The sequence below is a fragment of the Mauremys reevesii genome, linkage group 8 (genome assembly GCF_016161935.1).
Source record: "Mauremys reevesii isolate NIE-2019 linkage group 8, ASM1616193v1, whole genome shotgun sequence".
Taxonomy (NCBI): domain Eukaryota; kingdom Metazoa; phylum Chordata; order Testudines; family Geoemydidae; genus Mauremys; species Mauremys reevesii.
In genome coordinates this window covers 43706008-43722998 of record NC_052630.1, presented here as the reverse complement: position 1 = coordinate 43722998, position 16991 = coordinate 43706008, and the positions used below count along the sequence as shown (strand labels likewise).

Below are 16991 nucleotides of genomic sequence, written 5' to 3'. Positions count from 1 at the left end.
TAGCCCAGGAGGAACGAGTCATGTTCCAAGGCTGGCAGAGAGACTGCCTCAACCACAGAAACGGAAGAGATTCCAGTCAAGGCTTCCACAGGAGCTGGAGCTGGCTGTAACCTAAAATGGGTCGTTTCTTTGTTAGGCCAAGAATCAACAACAGTGATACAGCGACTACCAAAAGCGGCCCTCCTCTCTGGCTGCCACTGTCTTTGTCAAAGGGCCTAGCTCCGTCTGCAAGGGAGAACTTGCTTCTCCCCAGACACTTTGCTCTCTCTTTACTCTGTCATGTGGTTGCGGAGGCAGCCGTTGTCCTAGGAGCAGCCCTTAACTGACCGGGAAAGATTTGGAGGAAAATAAAAATACACACCCATGCATTTGTGAGATGGCACAGAACATTTAAAATCGCTTTCACAGAGAGGGAATCTTTATTTGGCCCATTGGGAGAGGAACGAAGGGAGGAGTAGGAGAAAGATGGAGGTGGATCAACTAAAATGGAATGACTCAAATGTGCAAATACATTTCATAACCTCCCCTGAAGGGCCTGAGACAGGTACATACACGAGACACACATGGGTTGCACGGATCGCCATTTCCAGGGCAGCTCTAAATGCACCACTCCTATCATATCATTAGTAACAAGTCAACCCTCCCAGAGTCAGTTAGCCAGGCTTGCTCGGTTAGTGACCAGTTTCCATCCAGGGCAGGTGGCAGGGTGAAGGCCAGAGCTCAGAAGGCATGCTGGGGTAGGACTCTCACACTCTGCTGTTCCCCACCTCCAAAGGCGCCCAGGGTCTCCAGCCTGCGCAAATGCTCCATGCTTCTGCCAAGAGCCTCTTCCAGTCGTCCACGGAGCGCCTGGGCCCCCTCCAGCTCCACCTGCAGAGTCTGGCCTCTCTCAGGGCTAGTTAGACACGTCATACAGAAAGGGAAGAGGGTTAGACAGGCTTCACAGAATGTCCACACAGTGGTGCCAGCTCACGTCTAACCACTACTTACTCAGAGCACTGCTCATCAGTGCTCCAAAGGTAGATCCAGCATCGGCCCCTTCCACTTCTCTTCTAACTTTGACCAGAACCAGCTGCAGGCACCAAGCCCCAGCACCCACCCCCCACATGGGTCAGGCACAGACTCGTACACCCACAGAGCAGTTCCTCCAGACTCACCCCCAATCCCCTGGGAAGTCAAGGCAGGGACAGTGGCTTCCTGGCTGTCGCTATTTATCACCACTGAACCAAGTACCAAGAGAAACTTCATGTGCGCATGGCTCCTTCAGCCCCGCAGACTGCTCAGCTCCCCGCCACCACCAGGGTTCGCGTGGCAGAGGGTAGCAACATCAGTCACGCTGTCGTGGAGGAGAATGACCTGGACAAACCACTAGAAGCCCCAAGCAATTTTCAGATCAATGATGTAACAAAGGGACATGCAGCCTCTCTGAGATGTCAGGAGGCAAGGGAGGGGAAGCCAAGGGGGCAGGGAGAAATCAAGGGGAGAGGAGAGAGAATTTGAAAGGAGCATTAGAGCTCTGTGGTGTGATTAACTCCTGCTGTCTTGCCTGACTCATGTGATCTCCTCTGCCATGGGAAGGATGCTGCCTTTAATCAGCCACTCTCCAGCAGCAGCCCACTGAACAATTCCCTGCTCATCACAGGCTCACAGACACGCTAGTGCTTCAGCTTTTCCCTTTTAACAAGTCCCCCGAGGGAGTGCAGCTCCTCCACCTCGCAGGACCACACGGCAGCGACAGCACGAGGGCCCCCTACCTGTCTGGGTGAGCGTGGAACTTCACCAGACTGCTGTACAGCTGCCTTTCTGCTTGCAGAGCTTCGTTCAGGCGACTCTTCTCCACCACCAGCCCTTCCAGCATCAGCAACAGCTGCGGAGAGCGGAGGCAAAAAGCAACAGGCAGAGGTAGGAGCTGAGCAAGGCCTTCACCTCCACCTAGATACACATGAGAGACAGAGTCCAGCCAAGAGACTGGAGTTGGTCATGTCAGAGACATGGAGACGAGGGGCTGACCTCCGCCTGTGAGGGGGATCCAAACCACCTCTCTGTGCCATAAAGAGGGTCTGAGCCCCTCTTACACCTGCACGTACACTGGCACACTCCCTCCCAGGCAATAGCATTACAGTGCAGAACTGGCAATAGAGAACTAACTAACTGCAGGAACTGGAAACGGGCCTGAGCCTGCAGCCCATGAGATATCGCCTCTGCAGGAGATTTCATCAGAGCATGCGCTACCTGTTGCTGTCTGTTCCCTGTAGCCTCCTGTCCTCGTGACTCTGCTGTGGCTACTTTCTCCCGAAGCACCAGGACTTCTTGGGTCAGTCGTTCCACAGCTGGGATTTCTTCGGGGTCAACCAGCTGCATCTGCAGGTCCTGAAAGCCAAGGAGAGCAGAGTTGGCTGGAGATCAGCAACAGGAGACACCCCTTGAACTTCATACAAATCAATGCGAGCTGGAATTACAACGGTCCCTAGAGACATCGCAGATTAGGGTCACTAACAAGGGGAACTCCTATCCCTTCCAAGGGCGAGCCAGACAATTCAGAAGAAAACCACACTCAGGGATGTGCAGCACCAACATCCCAGAGCAAGCCCTACTGTTGCTTTGTGCTAACGGGAGCCTGGCTCAAGACTCCAGACAGGATGCAAGGCACCCTGCACGCTCCAGAATTCCCAAACAAGGTCCAGGATGCACAGCAAGGGCACTCCAGGAATAACGAGATCCCCAAATGAGCATCTGAGCAGGATGATGGGAGACTCCTACATAATGAGATGTCAGATGGAGCCCTGGGTTTTACAGGAACCATGGAGTGAGGACCAGGATGCCAAGCCTGAGATGTTACAAGATCCATGCATGAGACCTCGAACACAGCTCAGGAGTCTCCTCATGCATCCACCTCGTTGCTGATCTCCATGGAAACCTGGCTTCCTGGTTCTGACATTTTACAGAACGCTGGAAGCCAGCTAGAGGCCGCGAGGTGGGGGGAACTGGAGGTTCTTCACTAGCATCCCTGGGCAGAGATGATCAGACAGTATGTCAGGAGAACTGTAGAGATCCCACCTTTATAAGGTCCTCCTTGCTCTGGATGTTCCTGGTCAGGGACTCAATATCTGAGGCCTGCACCTGCAGCTCCTCCTCCTGTGCCGTCACCACAGACTGAAGAGAAGAGAGCTCCAACTACAGAGCAGAGACCACGGGGTCAGTGAAAGCTCCGCAACCCAGACACATGCCATAAACCCTCCATGCCATTGCCTCAATCATCCCACCCCCATGCCCCTAAGCTGTGGTGCTGGCCAAAGTCGTGAGGGGCCTCCTTCACTCAGTGGAACACTACTACACACTGTATGATGCCTATCTGAAGCTAAAGACAACATTTCTGAGAAAGGGGGAGGAGAGCCAAACTGGGCCCAGGAAGGAAACTTTCCTTCATTCTCATCAAGTCAGCACTGCAACCCGATAACCAAACCCTTTGTTCACCCCTCCACCAAGAGAGGTGCCTGTGGAGTTGATGGTCCTATTGCCATGGAGCTAAAGGACCCACATCAATCTGTCAGCTTCATGACTATGACACCACGTGGGGACAATCCCTAGTCCAGTGGTCCTCAACCTATTTATCATTGTGGGCTGTGCTGGGCTGCAGGTTGAGATCCACATCATGCCTCCCCCTCAAACCTCCCCCCACAGATCTCTATGCCCAGCGCCTCCTGCCCAGAGACCCCTTCACAGAGTGGGGCCAGGAGTGAAGCCCTGGGCATGACGACAGTGACCCCGGACCCCACTGTGCAGGATCGGGGAGCCGTCCGACTCCGGACTCAGCCGTGCAGGGCCAGGTTGTAGGGCGGCAGCCCGGACCCCAACACTGTGGGGCTGGTCGGCAGCTCCAACACCAACCCCAGCCCTCCCCGGGCCAACCGGCAGCCCCGGGCCCCACCAGGCCAGCTGGACCATCTGGACCCCACAGTGCTGGGTGGCCAGGCAGCCAGGAACCTGGATCCCATGTGGCCCAGCGGCCTGCGGGTTGAGAATCGCTGCCCTAGTCAGTAGCGAGCACAAAGGTCGCTATACCGGAAACCAGAGTGTCCCCGGGATAAAGTATAGGCCAGCTACTCACAAATGTAATGATCTAGATGGTTTCCATTTAGGAAATAAGCTACCTCTGGGGTGGAACACAGCAGCAATTTAACAGTGCACTGCTCGTGACAGGATGTGAAAAAGAAACTATTCCTCTTGCATTTTTTGTTGGATACAGAGAGGCTGAATGTAATCGCCAGAGCTGAAAATCTGACCAGGACACCAGGGCTAGCACCTTCCATTCCCATGCAGGGTCCTTACCAGAAACCAAATAATAATTAACACTCAGTGCTTCCAAGCTCCATCGTGCTGGGCACTATACAAACACCGAGCAAGAGACAGACCATTCCCCACAGGGTGGGGGTATGAACACAGCATGGCTGTTTGAAGGCAGGCCAGGCAGGATTTGGTCTCGAGCGAAACAAGCCTCAGACTGCCGACACTCAGGGTCTCTCCACAAACTCACCCTGCTTTCTCTTTCCTTTCTTGCCATTAGCTCCAGTTCCTCTCTGGCATTAATAAGCTCCTTCTTCAGCTCAGCAGCCGTCTCCAACAGGCCTGGCGAGGAAACCACAGCCCAAAGAGTTACACTAAGACAGGACTTGAATCATCTACCACACACACCCTGGTTTTTTAACTGTAAGCATCAGAAACAGAATCTTTTCTAAATTAGAGCTCAAATCCTCAACAAGTTGATGGCATTTGTACCCCTACCACGGAGGTGAATTTTCAAGGCCTTTTCTAATGCTCCTGCTCCCATAGTGATCCTCAACTACCAGCCGCCCCAACTAGAGTCCATTCCCATTCCCAATGCCCTCCCCTCCAGAGTCCAGCGGCCCCAGCCCTAAGAAGAGTTCCAAGTATCCCCGCCTGCCCTCCCAGATTAACCGCACTCCTCCCAGTCAAGGAGGGAAGGACAGTCTGATTAGCCCAGCCACAGTGATCAGCAAACACCAGCTCCTCCTCCCATACCAACTTCCTCCACTCAGCACTGGAGTCCAGAACCTGTCAGTGATTCCCAAGCACCAGTCTCCCAACCCAAATCCAAGCCACAGTCATTGAGTGCCCCAAGTTTTATCCCCAGCCTCACAACCCTGGGGAAGGATGACTCCAGTCAATACTCCTGGTTAAAGTTCTTTGGTGTCTTTGCAGGCTGTTTGTCACATGAGACAGTTCTCCCCAGGGCAAAAGCCTTGGGTCACCTTCGTACCAACTGGAGAGAAGCTGCCGCTGTACTGACCTTTCTCCATCCTGTATTTGCTGTCCTCTACCTTGGAGATTCCGGTGGCAGTAGCGTTCCCACAACCTCCTGGCAGTAATTCCTGAAAACACAAAGTTATCCCTGGTTTTTCCCCCCTTAGAGATCATCCTGTGCACCCTGCACAGTTTAGATCCCTCTGCACACCTCCAGGCCTCACTGCCCAGCACTGAGACCAAACACAACACATGCTCCTGTACTGGTGGCACACAGACCATTGGCCAAATGGGGTTTTCAGTTATGGGGGAGCTGACCAGAGGACTGCAAGTTTTTGGGGATCTCAGAACCCAAAGGAATGGAGGGAGACAAGCGCACATGGGCCGAGAGCTTAAATCTGGTGTGAAAAACAAGCTTGGGAAGTCAGGAAAGGGACTCCAAAGAGCGAGGCGTCCAGAGCAGGAAAAAGAAAAGAGGTTCTTGGACACTGTGTTTGGGTTGCACCAAGTGGGACTAAGTAGCAGGGACACCAGAGAAGAGGCTGCAGCAACAGTGCAAGAGATGATCAGAGAATGGTCTAGGGCTTTAATAGCTAGAAAGAAGAGGAAAGGACGAACCGAAGCTGCTATCACGAAAAAGCGGCAGGATTTAGCAAGATTGGTCTGGATGCAGGAGGCACACAGAAGAATCAAATATGCTGTGATACAGCATGGCCAGAGGGCAGCAGGAGAGCGTTAGAAGGGAGCCTTATTCCCTGAAGAGGGAAGAAAGTTTGCTATAGATTAACTAGAGCACCTGAAGCAAATTAGAGCACCTGCAGTCAGTCACATGATAAAAACCCCTGCTTCAATCAGACAGTGTGGGAGTTGGAGCAGAGAACAGTTTGAAGGGAAGCAGAGGACAGTTTGGAGAAGTGCTGCAGTGGGCTAAGAAGTCCAAGACCCTAGGTAAGGGGCACCTGGCTTGTGCAGAGGGAGGGCAGGAAGCCCCCCCCACAAGCTAAAGGGCAGGAGAGGGAAGTAGCCCAGGGGAAGGAACCGTCAGTTCAAGTGGTTCACCACTATCCTCAGGGCCCCTGGGCTGGGACCTGGAGTGTCCTCTAGGACACTAGTGGGGCAATTAATATTCCAATTCAGGGGCAAGAAATGGCGCCCTGAAACCCCCCCCCCCAAAGAAGAGAAAGCGCGAGACCCATCATAATAGTGCTGGCAATTTGCCACAATGCCCACAGGCTGTATGCATGGACGACAGCGCCAGGCCAGGGGATTTTCCATGATGGGTACCAATCTTCCATCAGAGCCTTGCCTTCTTCCAGACACCTGCTAAATCGGACACCCTGGGGGTGCTGGCAGTGAGCACGACAGTAAAGGTTACAAAGCCACTCCCACGTTAGCCCTGTTTACACTCCCTCAGAGCCCTCTGAAGAACTTTTCTGGGCTGAGCCATACCAGCTAGCTACGTAGCAGAGATATTTCTCTGTGCAACTCAGCATCAAGAATTCAGAGGTTAACAGTGGAGCTCAGCCCAAATGTACGATTTTGGAAAGGTTAAGGAAAGTCTCTCCAGCTCATTGTGAGATACTGGGGAGTGGGGAGACACCACCGATGGCCTATTAGCTCCTTCCAGCCTAAACTCCATGATTCTAAACCCTATGACATGTTTTACAACTTTAAACAAAAATTAGACATTTGTTCACCAACACACCATTGAAATGGTTCCAACAAAAGCAGCCTGGCTTATGCTCAGTGACAAAGGGCGTGATATTGCACTCCATAATGTTTTATGGAAATATGCTTATAAGTGTAAATATGATGTAACTGGAATATGCTTTATGTAAAAAGTTTCTTGTAAGGTATCATTACAAAGGTTATAATCTACTAAGTATGTTCATCCTATTTGTTTGCATGTATTATTTCTATGTCTGGAGTTAGGAGAATACGATATAAACTTGTACTACTAATGTAAACACATTTAGTGGAAGCCTTTAAAGGGTGCTTTAGAATCAATGACCTGTGAATGGGTTTGTTTACTTGCAAGCCTTACTTGCAAGCGTTGGTTCGTATAAATCAGCCCAGGAAGAATGGTAGAATCCATCTTAAACCTGATGCTTTTCCATTTAGAAGGAGGGATGGGGATCCAGAGAGACAAGAGATTCCCGCTTTGTGCCAAAGCTATAAAAGGGGGTGGAAGAGAACAAAGGAGGCAGCGAGTCATGAAAAGCCTCTAGTTACCCCTGAGCTGGAACTAATAAGGACTGTACCAGGGGAAAGGATTGGGCCCAGACTAGGAACGCATCTAGTGTGTGAAAGAAGCTTATCTGAGGGCGAGATTTTACCTGTAAACAGTTTCTTAATGTATTAGTCTTAGACTTGCGTGTTTTTGCTTTATTTTGTTTGGTGACTTACTTTGTTCTGTCTGTTATCACTTGAAACCACTTAAATCCTACTTTTAATACTTAATTAATAAAACAAAAGTGATTTTATTAACCGAGAGTAAGTGATTAATATCTGGGGGAGCAAACAGCTGTGCATCTCTCTCTCTCTGTGTTATAGAGGGTGAACAATTTAGGCATTTACCCTGTATAAGCTTTATACAGAGTAAAACTGATTTATTTGGGGTTTGGATCCCATTGGGAGCTGGGTGTCTAGGTGCTGGAGGCAGGTGACCTGCTGAGCAGTTTTTGGTTAAACCCTGCAGCTCTGGGGGCGTGGACCAGACCTGGGTCTGTGCTGCAGCAGGCTAGCATGTCTGGCTCAACAAGGCAGGGTTCTGGAGTCCCAAGCTGGAGGGGAAAACAGGCTCAGAGGTAACTTCAGCACATCAGGTGACAGTCCCAAAGGGGTGTCTGCGAGAGAACCCATCACAAAGGGGTTCCTAGTAAAGCTGATTTTAAAACACTTGACAATTGAGGATGAATACTCCAATACTGTCCACACAAGCAGCTTCTGCTCTCAGCTGATCTGTGGGGGAAGAAGCTTCTGAGTGACTGAGAAAAAGCCGTGGGGTTCAGATCAGGATGTTCTGATCTCACCTGGACTCCCATTAGCAGGGAGGGTCTTTTTGGTTTGTGCCTAGCACAACAGTGTCCAGATCTATGAGTGGGCTCCTAGGCACCATAGCAATACAAATACAGTAGTAAATATTAACAGCTGCCAAGGGCCTCCATGTGAGCACTCAGTGCTCAATCACTCCTCCCCCGCAGTACGTCTCATCATCCCCCTTCTGTTATATCTCTGCATTTGCTTTCTTCCCACAGGCCTCTCTCCCCTCTGCTGCTACAGCAATCACTTCTCTTCTCGGTCCTGAGGCAGCATGCAAAGGACAGAACAATCCAGTGCACAATTCCTACTTGAAAGGGCTGCTTGTCTTTCTGGAGGAGAAGCCTGCCATCAGCCGCTGGGTTCTTCCCTGGCTCATTCCTCACCAGCCGCTGGCGCAGGAATTGTACTTCACCACTCTTTTCTGCCAGAGCCTGCACCATCTTCTCGGCAGCCACCTGACACAGCGGGAAAGCACAGCGAGAGGAGAGAAGCAGAGGTGACAGAGTTGGGTCTCAGTTGGCTACTGGCACAACTCCTTGCTCTGGCAACATAAGGACAGATTTACCGATCACTTGCTGCTGGAGCAGAGATCAGGAGCTTTCCTTTCCAACCCTAACCAGGGACTTAACTATGGGCTTTGTGGCAGCATACACAACAGTCAATGCTACAGCACTGCCATCACAGCCCCCTGCTTTCACTTACCCAGCCTTTACTGAGTAACTCTTCAGCAATGCTACCAAACCTTTGACTGGGATGGTGAAAACTCGCCCATGGCATGGGGGCTGCAGAGTGCAGCAATATGGGAGGAGGCCTGGAAGGACAGAGGGGATGAGGATAGAGGACAGGAGCTGGAGGAGAGAAGGAGGCAAATGCTGTGAGGAGATAGCTGGGAGCTTGGCTTTTTAATCTTGTTGTTAAAAAGGAAAATTCAATGCAAAACTCCAGTGATATTTAAAACTGACTAAATTTCAATGCACAGAATGCAGGCAATTCTGAGGGCAGGACTCTTGTGGAAATATTAATATATGGAGATATACCTATCTCATAGAACTGGAAGGGATGCTGAAAGGTCGTCGAGTCCAGCCCCCTGCCTTCACTAGCAGGACCAAGTACTGATTTTTGCCCCAGATCCGTAAGTGGCCCTATCAAGGGCTGAACTCACAACTCTGGGTTTAGCAGGCCAATGCTCAAACCACTGAGCTATCCCTCCTCCTGGTAGTGCACACAATAGTCCCGAGTACTAGTTTGACTGTTAAATACAGCTAACATACAATGGACAAAGCTCCCCCGATGCTGTCCCTCCACCCTTCTGATTCTATGCAGGGGAGATGACTCCACCAGGCTATGGGGCTTCCCTCTGGTCACCTGATGCCACCGCTGTGGGGGAAGGGCTCCAGGGTTCACCATTCCCATGACTGCTGGCCAGGCAGTGGTGGTACATGTGCACAGAATGCCCCGTGAATGGGCACAAGCCGAGAGCTGCACACCTTCCTCTCCCCAACCCCACAATACGCACATGCAAACCCCGCTCTGGGTGCACAAGCAGTGGGTTTCACAACGTAGGCACGTGGACAAGCGAACGGCAGGCTCAGAATTATTACCATAGAATTTCCCACAGATGACAAGTTGATATTTGTAACCTTACTCTGCATTAACATGGGCGAGGGGGGTATTCTCACTGTTATGTGGTTCTGAAACATGAGACACTTCCTGCAGTTCCCCCCACAGCATCAGAGACTGGAGACCAGTTTCCACACAGCAGACCCCTCGGAGCCACGCTGGTCAGCGGCTGCTCTGAGCGCAACTCACTCGGCTTTGCTGCTCCCGGACGCTCACGGCTTGAAGCAACTCCCGAAGTTCAGTCTCATGTTCTCCAGCCTGTCTGTTCCTGTCACTCAGAAGATCCTGCAGCATCCTCTCCTTCTGCTGGAGACGCAAGCACAGCTCCTCTGCAATCTCACTCTGCCCTGGGCCCAGCTTGCAGAGCAAGGTTGCTGTGAGCTTCTAGGGGAAAAAGGAGGGAGAAACGGGTTAAGACATTTCATCTGTATGCTGAGAGAAGCCTGGCACTTTGGGATGAATGGCTGTGCAGCCTGGGAGCACCTCTCTGATCACATGCAGTCACCAGCAGAGAATCAACGCACAGCAAGCATTTATGCCAACACAGCATTCGAGGGCCTGCCAGGATTCCAGGGAGCAGCTTTCCTGGCAGCACATATGGAAGGGGCTGGACCATGCATGTCACTCAGAGGCGGACGTGCCTCTGTGCTTCCATTCTGTAGGGAGAGCCTTTGCTTCCACAGAGCCGGCAATTGTTGGTGCTCTCGAATTGAGGACTATGCTAGTTTAGATATTTTTACATTGCCTCTGATGTGCTCCCTCCTCTGCACTGCGACCAAGAGCACAGAGATTTTAAAAGGTGAAACACTGGGGGGATCACCAAGAGGAGCAGGGTTATGAGTTTGCCCCCCGCCCTTCCCCCCATACACTCCACCAAATCAGGGTAATGCATCTGACACCCCCTCCAAGGGGAGCAGGATGTCGCAGTGGCACTGAGTGAGTGGCCCAGGGGCCTGGCAGTAGTGCTCAGGGATTCCATCCAAGAGAGAATAGCTGGAGGCATTGCAGCAAGGAGCATGGGCCTTACTTCCACTTCCTTGTTCCTGTCGTGCAGAGAGGTCTGCAGTTGCTGTATTATCCCCTCCTGCTCCTTCTGCCAACAGCTGGATTTCGCCTCGACTTCCTCTTTCAGCCACTGGAGGTTCTGGCAGGTTGCTGTCACCTGCTCTAGTTCCAGCGTCTTGGCTTTCAGTAGGCTCTCCATGCTCTAGGGACCACAGAGAAAACCAGGAACACACTGAGGCCCAAGTAGTTTCTTGTGCACTTAAGTAAACAGGATTGAAACTATTCAGTCTCTTCTACCCTTTTGTGCAGCCTCAAACAGTCATTACATTCACTCCCCAAGGAAAGCTTCCACCTCAGCATCCAGCTGAGAAATGGCACATGGAACTATTAGTTTAACCTCTTCCTTCCCCAGGTGCAGGAGGCCATCAGAAAACTGCCTGGTGAGGAGGGATGAGGATGTATGCAGGTAGTATGCTAAGCAAGCACTCACCAGAGAAGAGCCACAAGAATGAATAAAGGATTGGCAAACATGCCTTATAGTGACAGACCCAAGGAGATCTATTTAGTTTAACAAAGAGAAGGTTAAGGGGTGACTTGACCACAGTCTATAAGTATCTACATGGGGAACAAATATTTAATAATGGGCCCTTCAACCTAGCCGAGAAAGGTCTAACACTATCCAATGGCTGAAAACTGAAGCTAAACAAATTCAGCCTGGAAATAAGGTGGACATCTTTAAGTGAAGCTAATTAACCATTGGAACGATTTCCCGAAGGTCGTGGTAGATTCTCCATCATTGACCATTTTAAATCAAGATCTTTTCTAAAATTATTGTGGGGCAGGTCTCTGGCCTGTTTTATGCAGATCAGACTAGATGATCACAGAGATCTCGTCTGGCCATGGAATCGATGAGGCAGCCAAAGCACCAACGTAAGGGCTGGCCACACCAATGGAATGAATGCTGTGCCAAGCTGAGCCGGGAGCTCTGGTGATCACCTACACATAGGTGCACTGCACCGGGGACAATATGCCAGGGAGGGGCTCACACTTACATGAATGGTGGCCTCATTGCTGGACAGGACGCTGCGCAGTCTCTCCAGGTCGTGCTCCCGCTCTCTCACAGAGAGATGGAGCTGTCGCAGCTCTTGCTCCTTCTCTTCCACGGCACAAAATTTCTCATCTATTGCTCGCTACAGGGAGAGAAAAGGTGATGTAGAGATCATAGAGAAAGAATCCCTCGTGCGGGGACAGCATCCTGAATTCTCTTGCCATGCAACCTACTTCACACTACGTGGGAGAACTCAGCTTACTCCATGGGGATGGGAAAGTGGGGACAGCCCCAGGGAAAGGGAGAGCAGGGGATACCAGACCTGGGCAAGGGAGAGCAAAGCACAAGGGATGCTGTGCCTATCCACCCCGCCAGGAGTCCAGGGACTGAGCTCAGGGAAAGGATGGGGGAGACTGTGCTGGAATGTCCTGTGCTTACCTCCAGAGCAGCATCTCGGTCTTTGATTCGCTGCTGCAACTTCTCCAGCATAGCATCAGTCACCGCAGGGTTCTTCTCCAAGCTCTGCCGACGTTGCAGAAGTTCCTGGGATTCCTGAAGGTGCCCCATAAGCACACATCAGCACAGACACCGATGTTACTGAGCCAGTGCAGGGAGTTGTGAGGTCAGAGCACCTCTCTCTGAGCTCGCTCTCCTCTCCCCACACTCAAAGAATGGCAGAGTCCACAGGTCAGGTCAATATTATTCTGTCTGATTCCCTCCCCAGTCAGGGATCACCTCGGGCTGAGTCGTACTGGCATCAGCCACAGCTACAGATCCCTCCCTGTGGCTGTAGCCAGAGGGTTCTCCTCAGACTCCAATCTCTCTGAGGGCAGGCCCTGGAAAGCTGCACATGGTCATGTGGTTGCTGGCACCCAAATATCAAGATGAGGCTAATCCTTAATTCACATCATTTCACCTCACCTGCAGAAGCTGTTCTTTGTGAGCCAGCCTCTTGCTCAAACGCTGAACACGCTGCTCCTGGGCCCGGATCTCACAGCATCTCTCCCACTCCAGGGCCCGCAGCTCCTGAACCTTGCCCTGCAGCTCTGCTTGTACCTGCTGCACAACACTACGCAGCTCCTGAAAGGAAAAACACTTCTCACTTCTTTGCTATAAGATGCCCACTTAACAGGAAGCCCTGTTAGTCAGTCACACCAGAGACAGACACACCTTCAGGAGCCGCTGTTATCCTGTTAAAAACAATGAGGAGTCCGGTGGCAACTTAGAGACTAACAAATTTATTTGGGCATAAGCTTTTGTGAGTAAAAAACCTACTTCTTCAGATGCATGCTATCCTGTTGAATCTCACAAGGTAAAGGGCAGGCTGGGCTGCAGGAGAGGACAACAGGGATTCAGATGCTATAGGCTGCTGTCTTTCAGATCAGAAAACTGAGAGCCTGACCTCCTTCTGCAGGAGAAGGGGATGCTAACCCTTCAGCAAGCATATGGATGGAGCACAGATGAAGAATATCTCCACGTGGTTCAGCTTATGGAAGCTAGGTTCAGTACATGTGTAGCACACATGTAGATGGAGGTAGGGTTTTCACAGCTGCACGGACAGATGTCAGTGTGGACCATGGCTGAGTATGTCTCAAGTGGGAAGTTCCTATTCCCTATCTCCATTGCTATGGAGTTTAATACATCTCCACATATCTGATTACTTACCTACATGGTGAGTAGGAGTTTTGTACAGCACAGCCACCAAAGCAAAACTTTCAAACATTTATTACTTTTTCTTTGAAATTACACAGAGACATTTAGTGATTTTTAAACTCTAAATCCACCCATCTCACCAAAGTGACCACTTGACACGGAATACCAGCCACGTGCCTCTTTCTTTAGTTCTATGTATTATTTTGTGCCCAGCGCAAGAACAGCACAACTAACTCTTAACTTCTTCAGAAAGTCACTGTCAGAGTAGGTCCAATCACATGAAGTTTGGTAGTGAAACTGACAAGCAACTGGAATTAGGGTTAGAAAAAAAAAATCATAAAATATCAGGGTTGGACGGGACCTCAGGTCATCTAGTCCAACCCCCTGCTCAAAGCAGGACCAATCCCCAGACAGATTTTTGCCCCAGATCCCTAAATGGCCCCCGCAAGGATTGAACTCACAATCCTGGGTTTAGCAGGCCAATGCTCAAACCACTGAGCTATCCCTCCCCCTGTTCTGCACTCAATTCCCTAACTGCACTTCAGCAAAGTGAAAATTTGTTGGTGACTGTACAACTTTAAAACTGATACAATTTTTCCTGTGTATGTAGGAACCTTTTTTTAAATCCCCTCTTCTAGCCAGAGGTGAAGTTTAAAGTTTTCAAGTCCACCCCGGCTAATCCACTGGGGAAATAGGAGTATAGCATCACAAAAAGAAACAGGACATTTGCACCAGTTAACGCATACCAGTAAGTGACACTACTGATCCACTGTATTCAGTCTCTGCACTGACGGTGTGCACGTACTGCTGAATGTAAGCTAACAGGAAAGAGACAAAGAAAATGCACAGCACAGTACCCACTTAAGGCATTCAGCTAATATAAGCATTATGAAGGCCAGTGGTTTGATTTCTTCATATGCAAAAACACTTTACTGTCATCTGCATGTGGCATCAGGCCATGCCCAAAGGCTGAAGCATGCCGTACCTGATTGTGTTTCCACGACACCTCTTTCAGCTGCTGTTCCTCCTGCACAGCAGCCTCTAGAAGCTGGGTAGTTCTCCTGGCTTCAGCCAGTTGGTGTTCTTTCTGCCACTGAGCCCTCTTCAGCTTCTGCATCTCCAGCTGGGTGCAGAAGAGCGTGTTCTGCAGATCTAGCAGTGCCATATGCTGCTGCTGCTGCTGGGAAGGGGATGGATCCTCTGAGGTCTGACAAGAGAGGAGAACAGAAATGTGAGAGTGTTTAAGCATGAGCTCACAAGAGCTGTTCAGAACAATGAAGGAGCCCGTGACAGTGAAATACCCAAGGCCTTTCAATTTTCTTTTAAAGGCAAAGGCCCCTCACTTCTGGGGGATGGAGGGGCCCACAGGGACATACCTGCAAGTGTCCAAGTTGGCTTCTATGTAAAATGTCTCGTAGTTTGGCCATTGTCTCACTCTGCCCTTCAATCACATGGTACAGCTCCTCTGTCTGCAAGATAGGAGACAGGACACCCAACCATTAGCAAGCCCCACACCCCCAGGAGTCTTGGACACAGATTGCCTCTGCCTGTTGTAAGTGCTTTGACAGAAACAAGTCACAGGAGAAATGAGGAAGGTTCAAGGATGGCTGAAGGGTTCCCTCTGAATTGCTGCTAGAAGAGCATGCTTCCCTGCATCCACATTTCCTATACAAGGGCACAGCACCAGACCTCCTCAACAGTGCTAGTTACCTCACTTTCTTTGCTCTTCAGGGCCTCGTTCAGACTCTGGATTGTACGATCTTGTCTCTGGGATGCTTCCTGGACAGATTTTAATTCAAAATTCATCTCATTTAGCTTTTCCTGCAGCAACTGAACACAGGGAACACAACAGTTTAGTTACCAAGCCCAAAACTTCATCGAATTGTCCCTAAGAATCCCTCCACACCATACTGGGTCCACAGCACCCAGAGGTTCCTCTTTATTTCCCCAGATCAAAACCAATGTTGCTCCCTCTGAAGTCTGGCTCTGCAGCTCTTGAGCTGGGTGGAGAGAGTAGCATTGTCTTGTCGCAAGGCCTTTCCTTCTTTCACAGGGGCTAAGGCCAACTTCCAGCCATAGGCACAGACTCTGTGGGTGCTCTGGGGCTGGAGCACCCATAAGGAAAAAATGGTGGGTCCTGAGCTCCCACTAGCAGCCCCCCCATCAGCTCATTCCCACCACCCCAGCGTCTCCCGACCACTGGTGGGTCCTGTGGATCAGTGTCTCCCCCTCTCTCCATGCACCTCCCGCCTGCCGCAATCAGCTGTTTTAGAGCATGCAAGAGGCTGGGAGAGAGGGGGGAGAAGCGAGGACGTGGCGTGCTTGCGGGAGGGGACAGAACTGAGCAGGAAGAGGCGGGGCAGGGTGGAGCAGGGGTGGGAAGAGGCAGGGTGGGGGCGGAGCCTTTGGGGAAGGGTGGAGTCGGGGCGGGGCCTGGGGCAGAGCTGGGGGTCGAGCACCCCCCCGGCACTTTGGAAAGTCGGCACCTGTGCTTCCAGTCCCCAGTGATCCAGTCTGAGGGAGGGGCTGGAATCCTGGCCTCCGACCCCATGCATCACAACACTTTGCGCATTCACCAGGAGAACCCTGCTTACTCTGTCCGACACTGTCTCCGACACTCAGCTGCCTAATGCCATTCCCAGTTTCTATTACTCATTTCCCCAACCCCTTCAAAAGAGGAGGAGAGGCTCCAGCCCATGGTATTCCTGGAGATCTGGAACCTCCAAACAGAACCCACATATCCCAGAGACCACTTCCTTTCCCTCCAACTCACCCACTACAGCTAGAGCATTACAGTTACATATTTACACTCTTCCTCCAGGTAGCACTATCCAGCCAGCCACTCACTCTTGCAGTAACTGCCTGGATTTAGTTAACACCATACTCGAGCAAATGCATGGTCCATCCAGCCCAGTGTCCTGGCTTCAACACAGTGAAAACCACATAACGGAATGTAACAGGGTGTTCACCGCACCCCGCTGTGTTCAGCCTCCTGGGCCCGCTCCCCAATGAGTCGGGACCACTTCAAGCTGGTACAAACAACCATGCCCTTATTCTTGTGTCCGGACCCACCGCCTCAGTGGCAACAGGGTAGCAGGCTCCTGGCTCCTTCTGAGCCTACTTTCCCCTCCTGGTCTCTGCCCCACCCTCCGGACTCACTGCCTCCCAAGCGTTTAGCCTTTGTTAACAAGGCTGGGGCCAGTCCTAGCTAGTTGCCCAGCCCCAACCCATTTCCCTGATAGGGGCTGGAGTGGCACGTGCTGATTAGGGCTTCCCCTGCCACACAGAAGTTTTGCAACATCATGACTGGAGGGGAAGGCTGGTTTATGGCCTGAAACATGAGTGCCAAAGCACCTCCTAC

At 51.2% G+C, this 16991-nt stretch overlaps 1 protein-coding gene across 18 annotated transcripts in view; it reads right to left on the bottom strand.

The window, feature by feature from the left end:
* LOC120370264 (myomegalin-like) overlaps positions 1-16991 on the bottom strand; it is a 163678-nt gene that overhangs the window by 55188 nt on the left and 91499 nt on the right. For 16 of the 18 annotated variants that reach the window (XM_039484680.1, XM_039484685.1, XM_039484688.1 and 13 more), the window contains 15 exons: positions 15341-15460; positions 15007-15099; positions 14616-14837; positions 12899-13057; positions 12416-12529; positions 11982-12119; positions 10952-11131; positions 10114-10308; positions 8613-8759; positions 5309-5390; positions 4535-4626; positions 3058-3174; positions 2233-2370; positions 1755-1867; positions 768-895 (listed from right to left, as the gene is read on the bottom strand). In XM_039484680.1, coding sequence (XP_039340614.1) covers positions 768-895; positions 1755-1867; positions 2233-2370; positions 3058-3174; positions 4535-4626; positions 5309-5390; positions 8613-8759; positions 10114-10308; positions 10952-11131; positions 11982-12119; positions 12416-12529; positions 12899-13057; positions 14616-14837; positions 15007-15099; positions 15341-15460 — 2038 coding nt within the window. Of the gene's footprint in view, positions 1-396; positions 896-1754; positions 1868-2232; positions 2371-3057; positions 3175-4534; positions 4627-5308; positions 5391-8612; positions 8760-10113; positions 10309-10951; positions 11132-11981; positions 12120-12415; positions 12530-12898; positions 13058-14615; positions 14838-15006; positions 15100-15340; positions 15461-16991 lie in introns of those variants that run through there. The other 2 variants (XM_039484691.1, XM_039484682.1) reach the window with 2 other exon arrangements.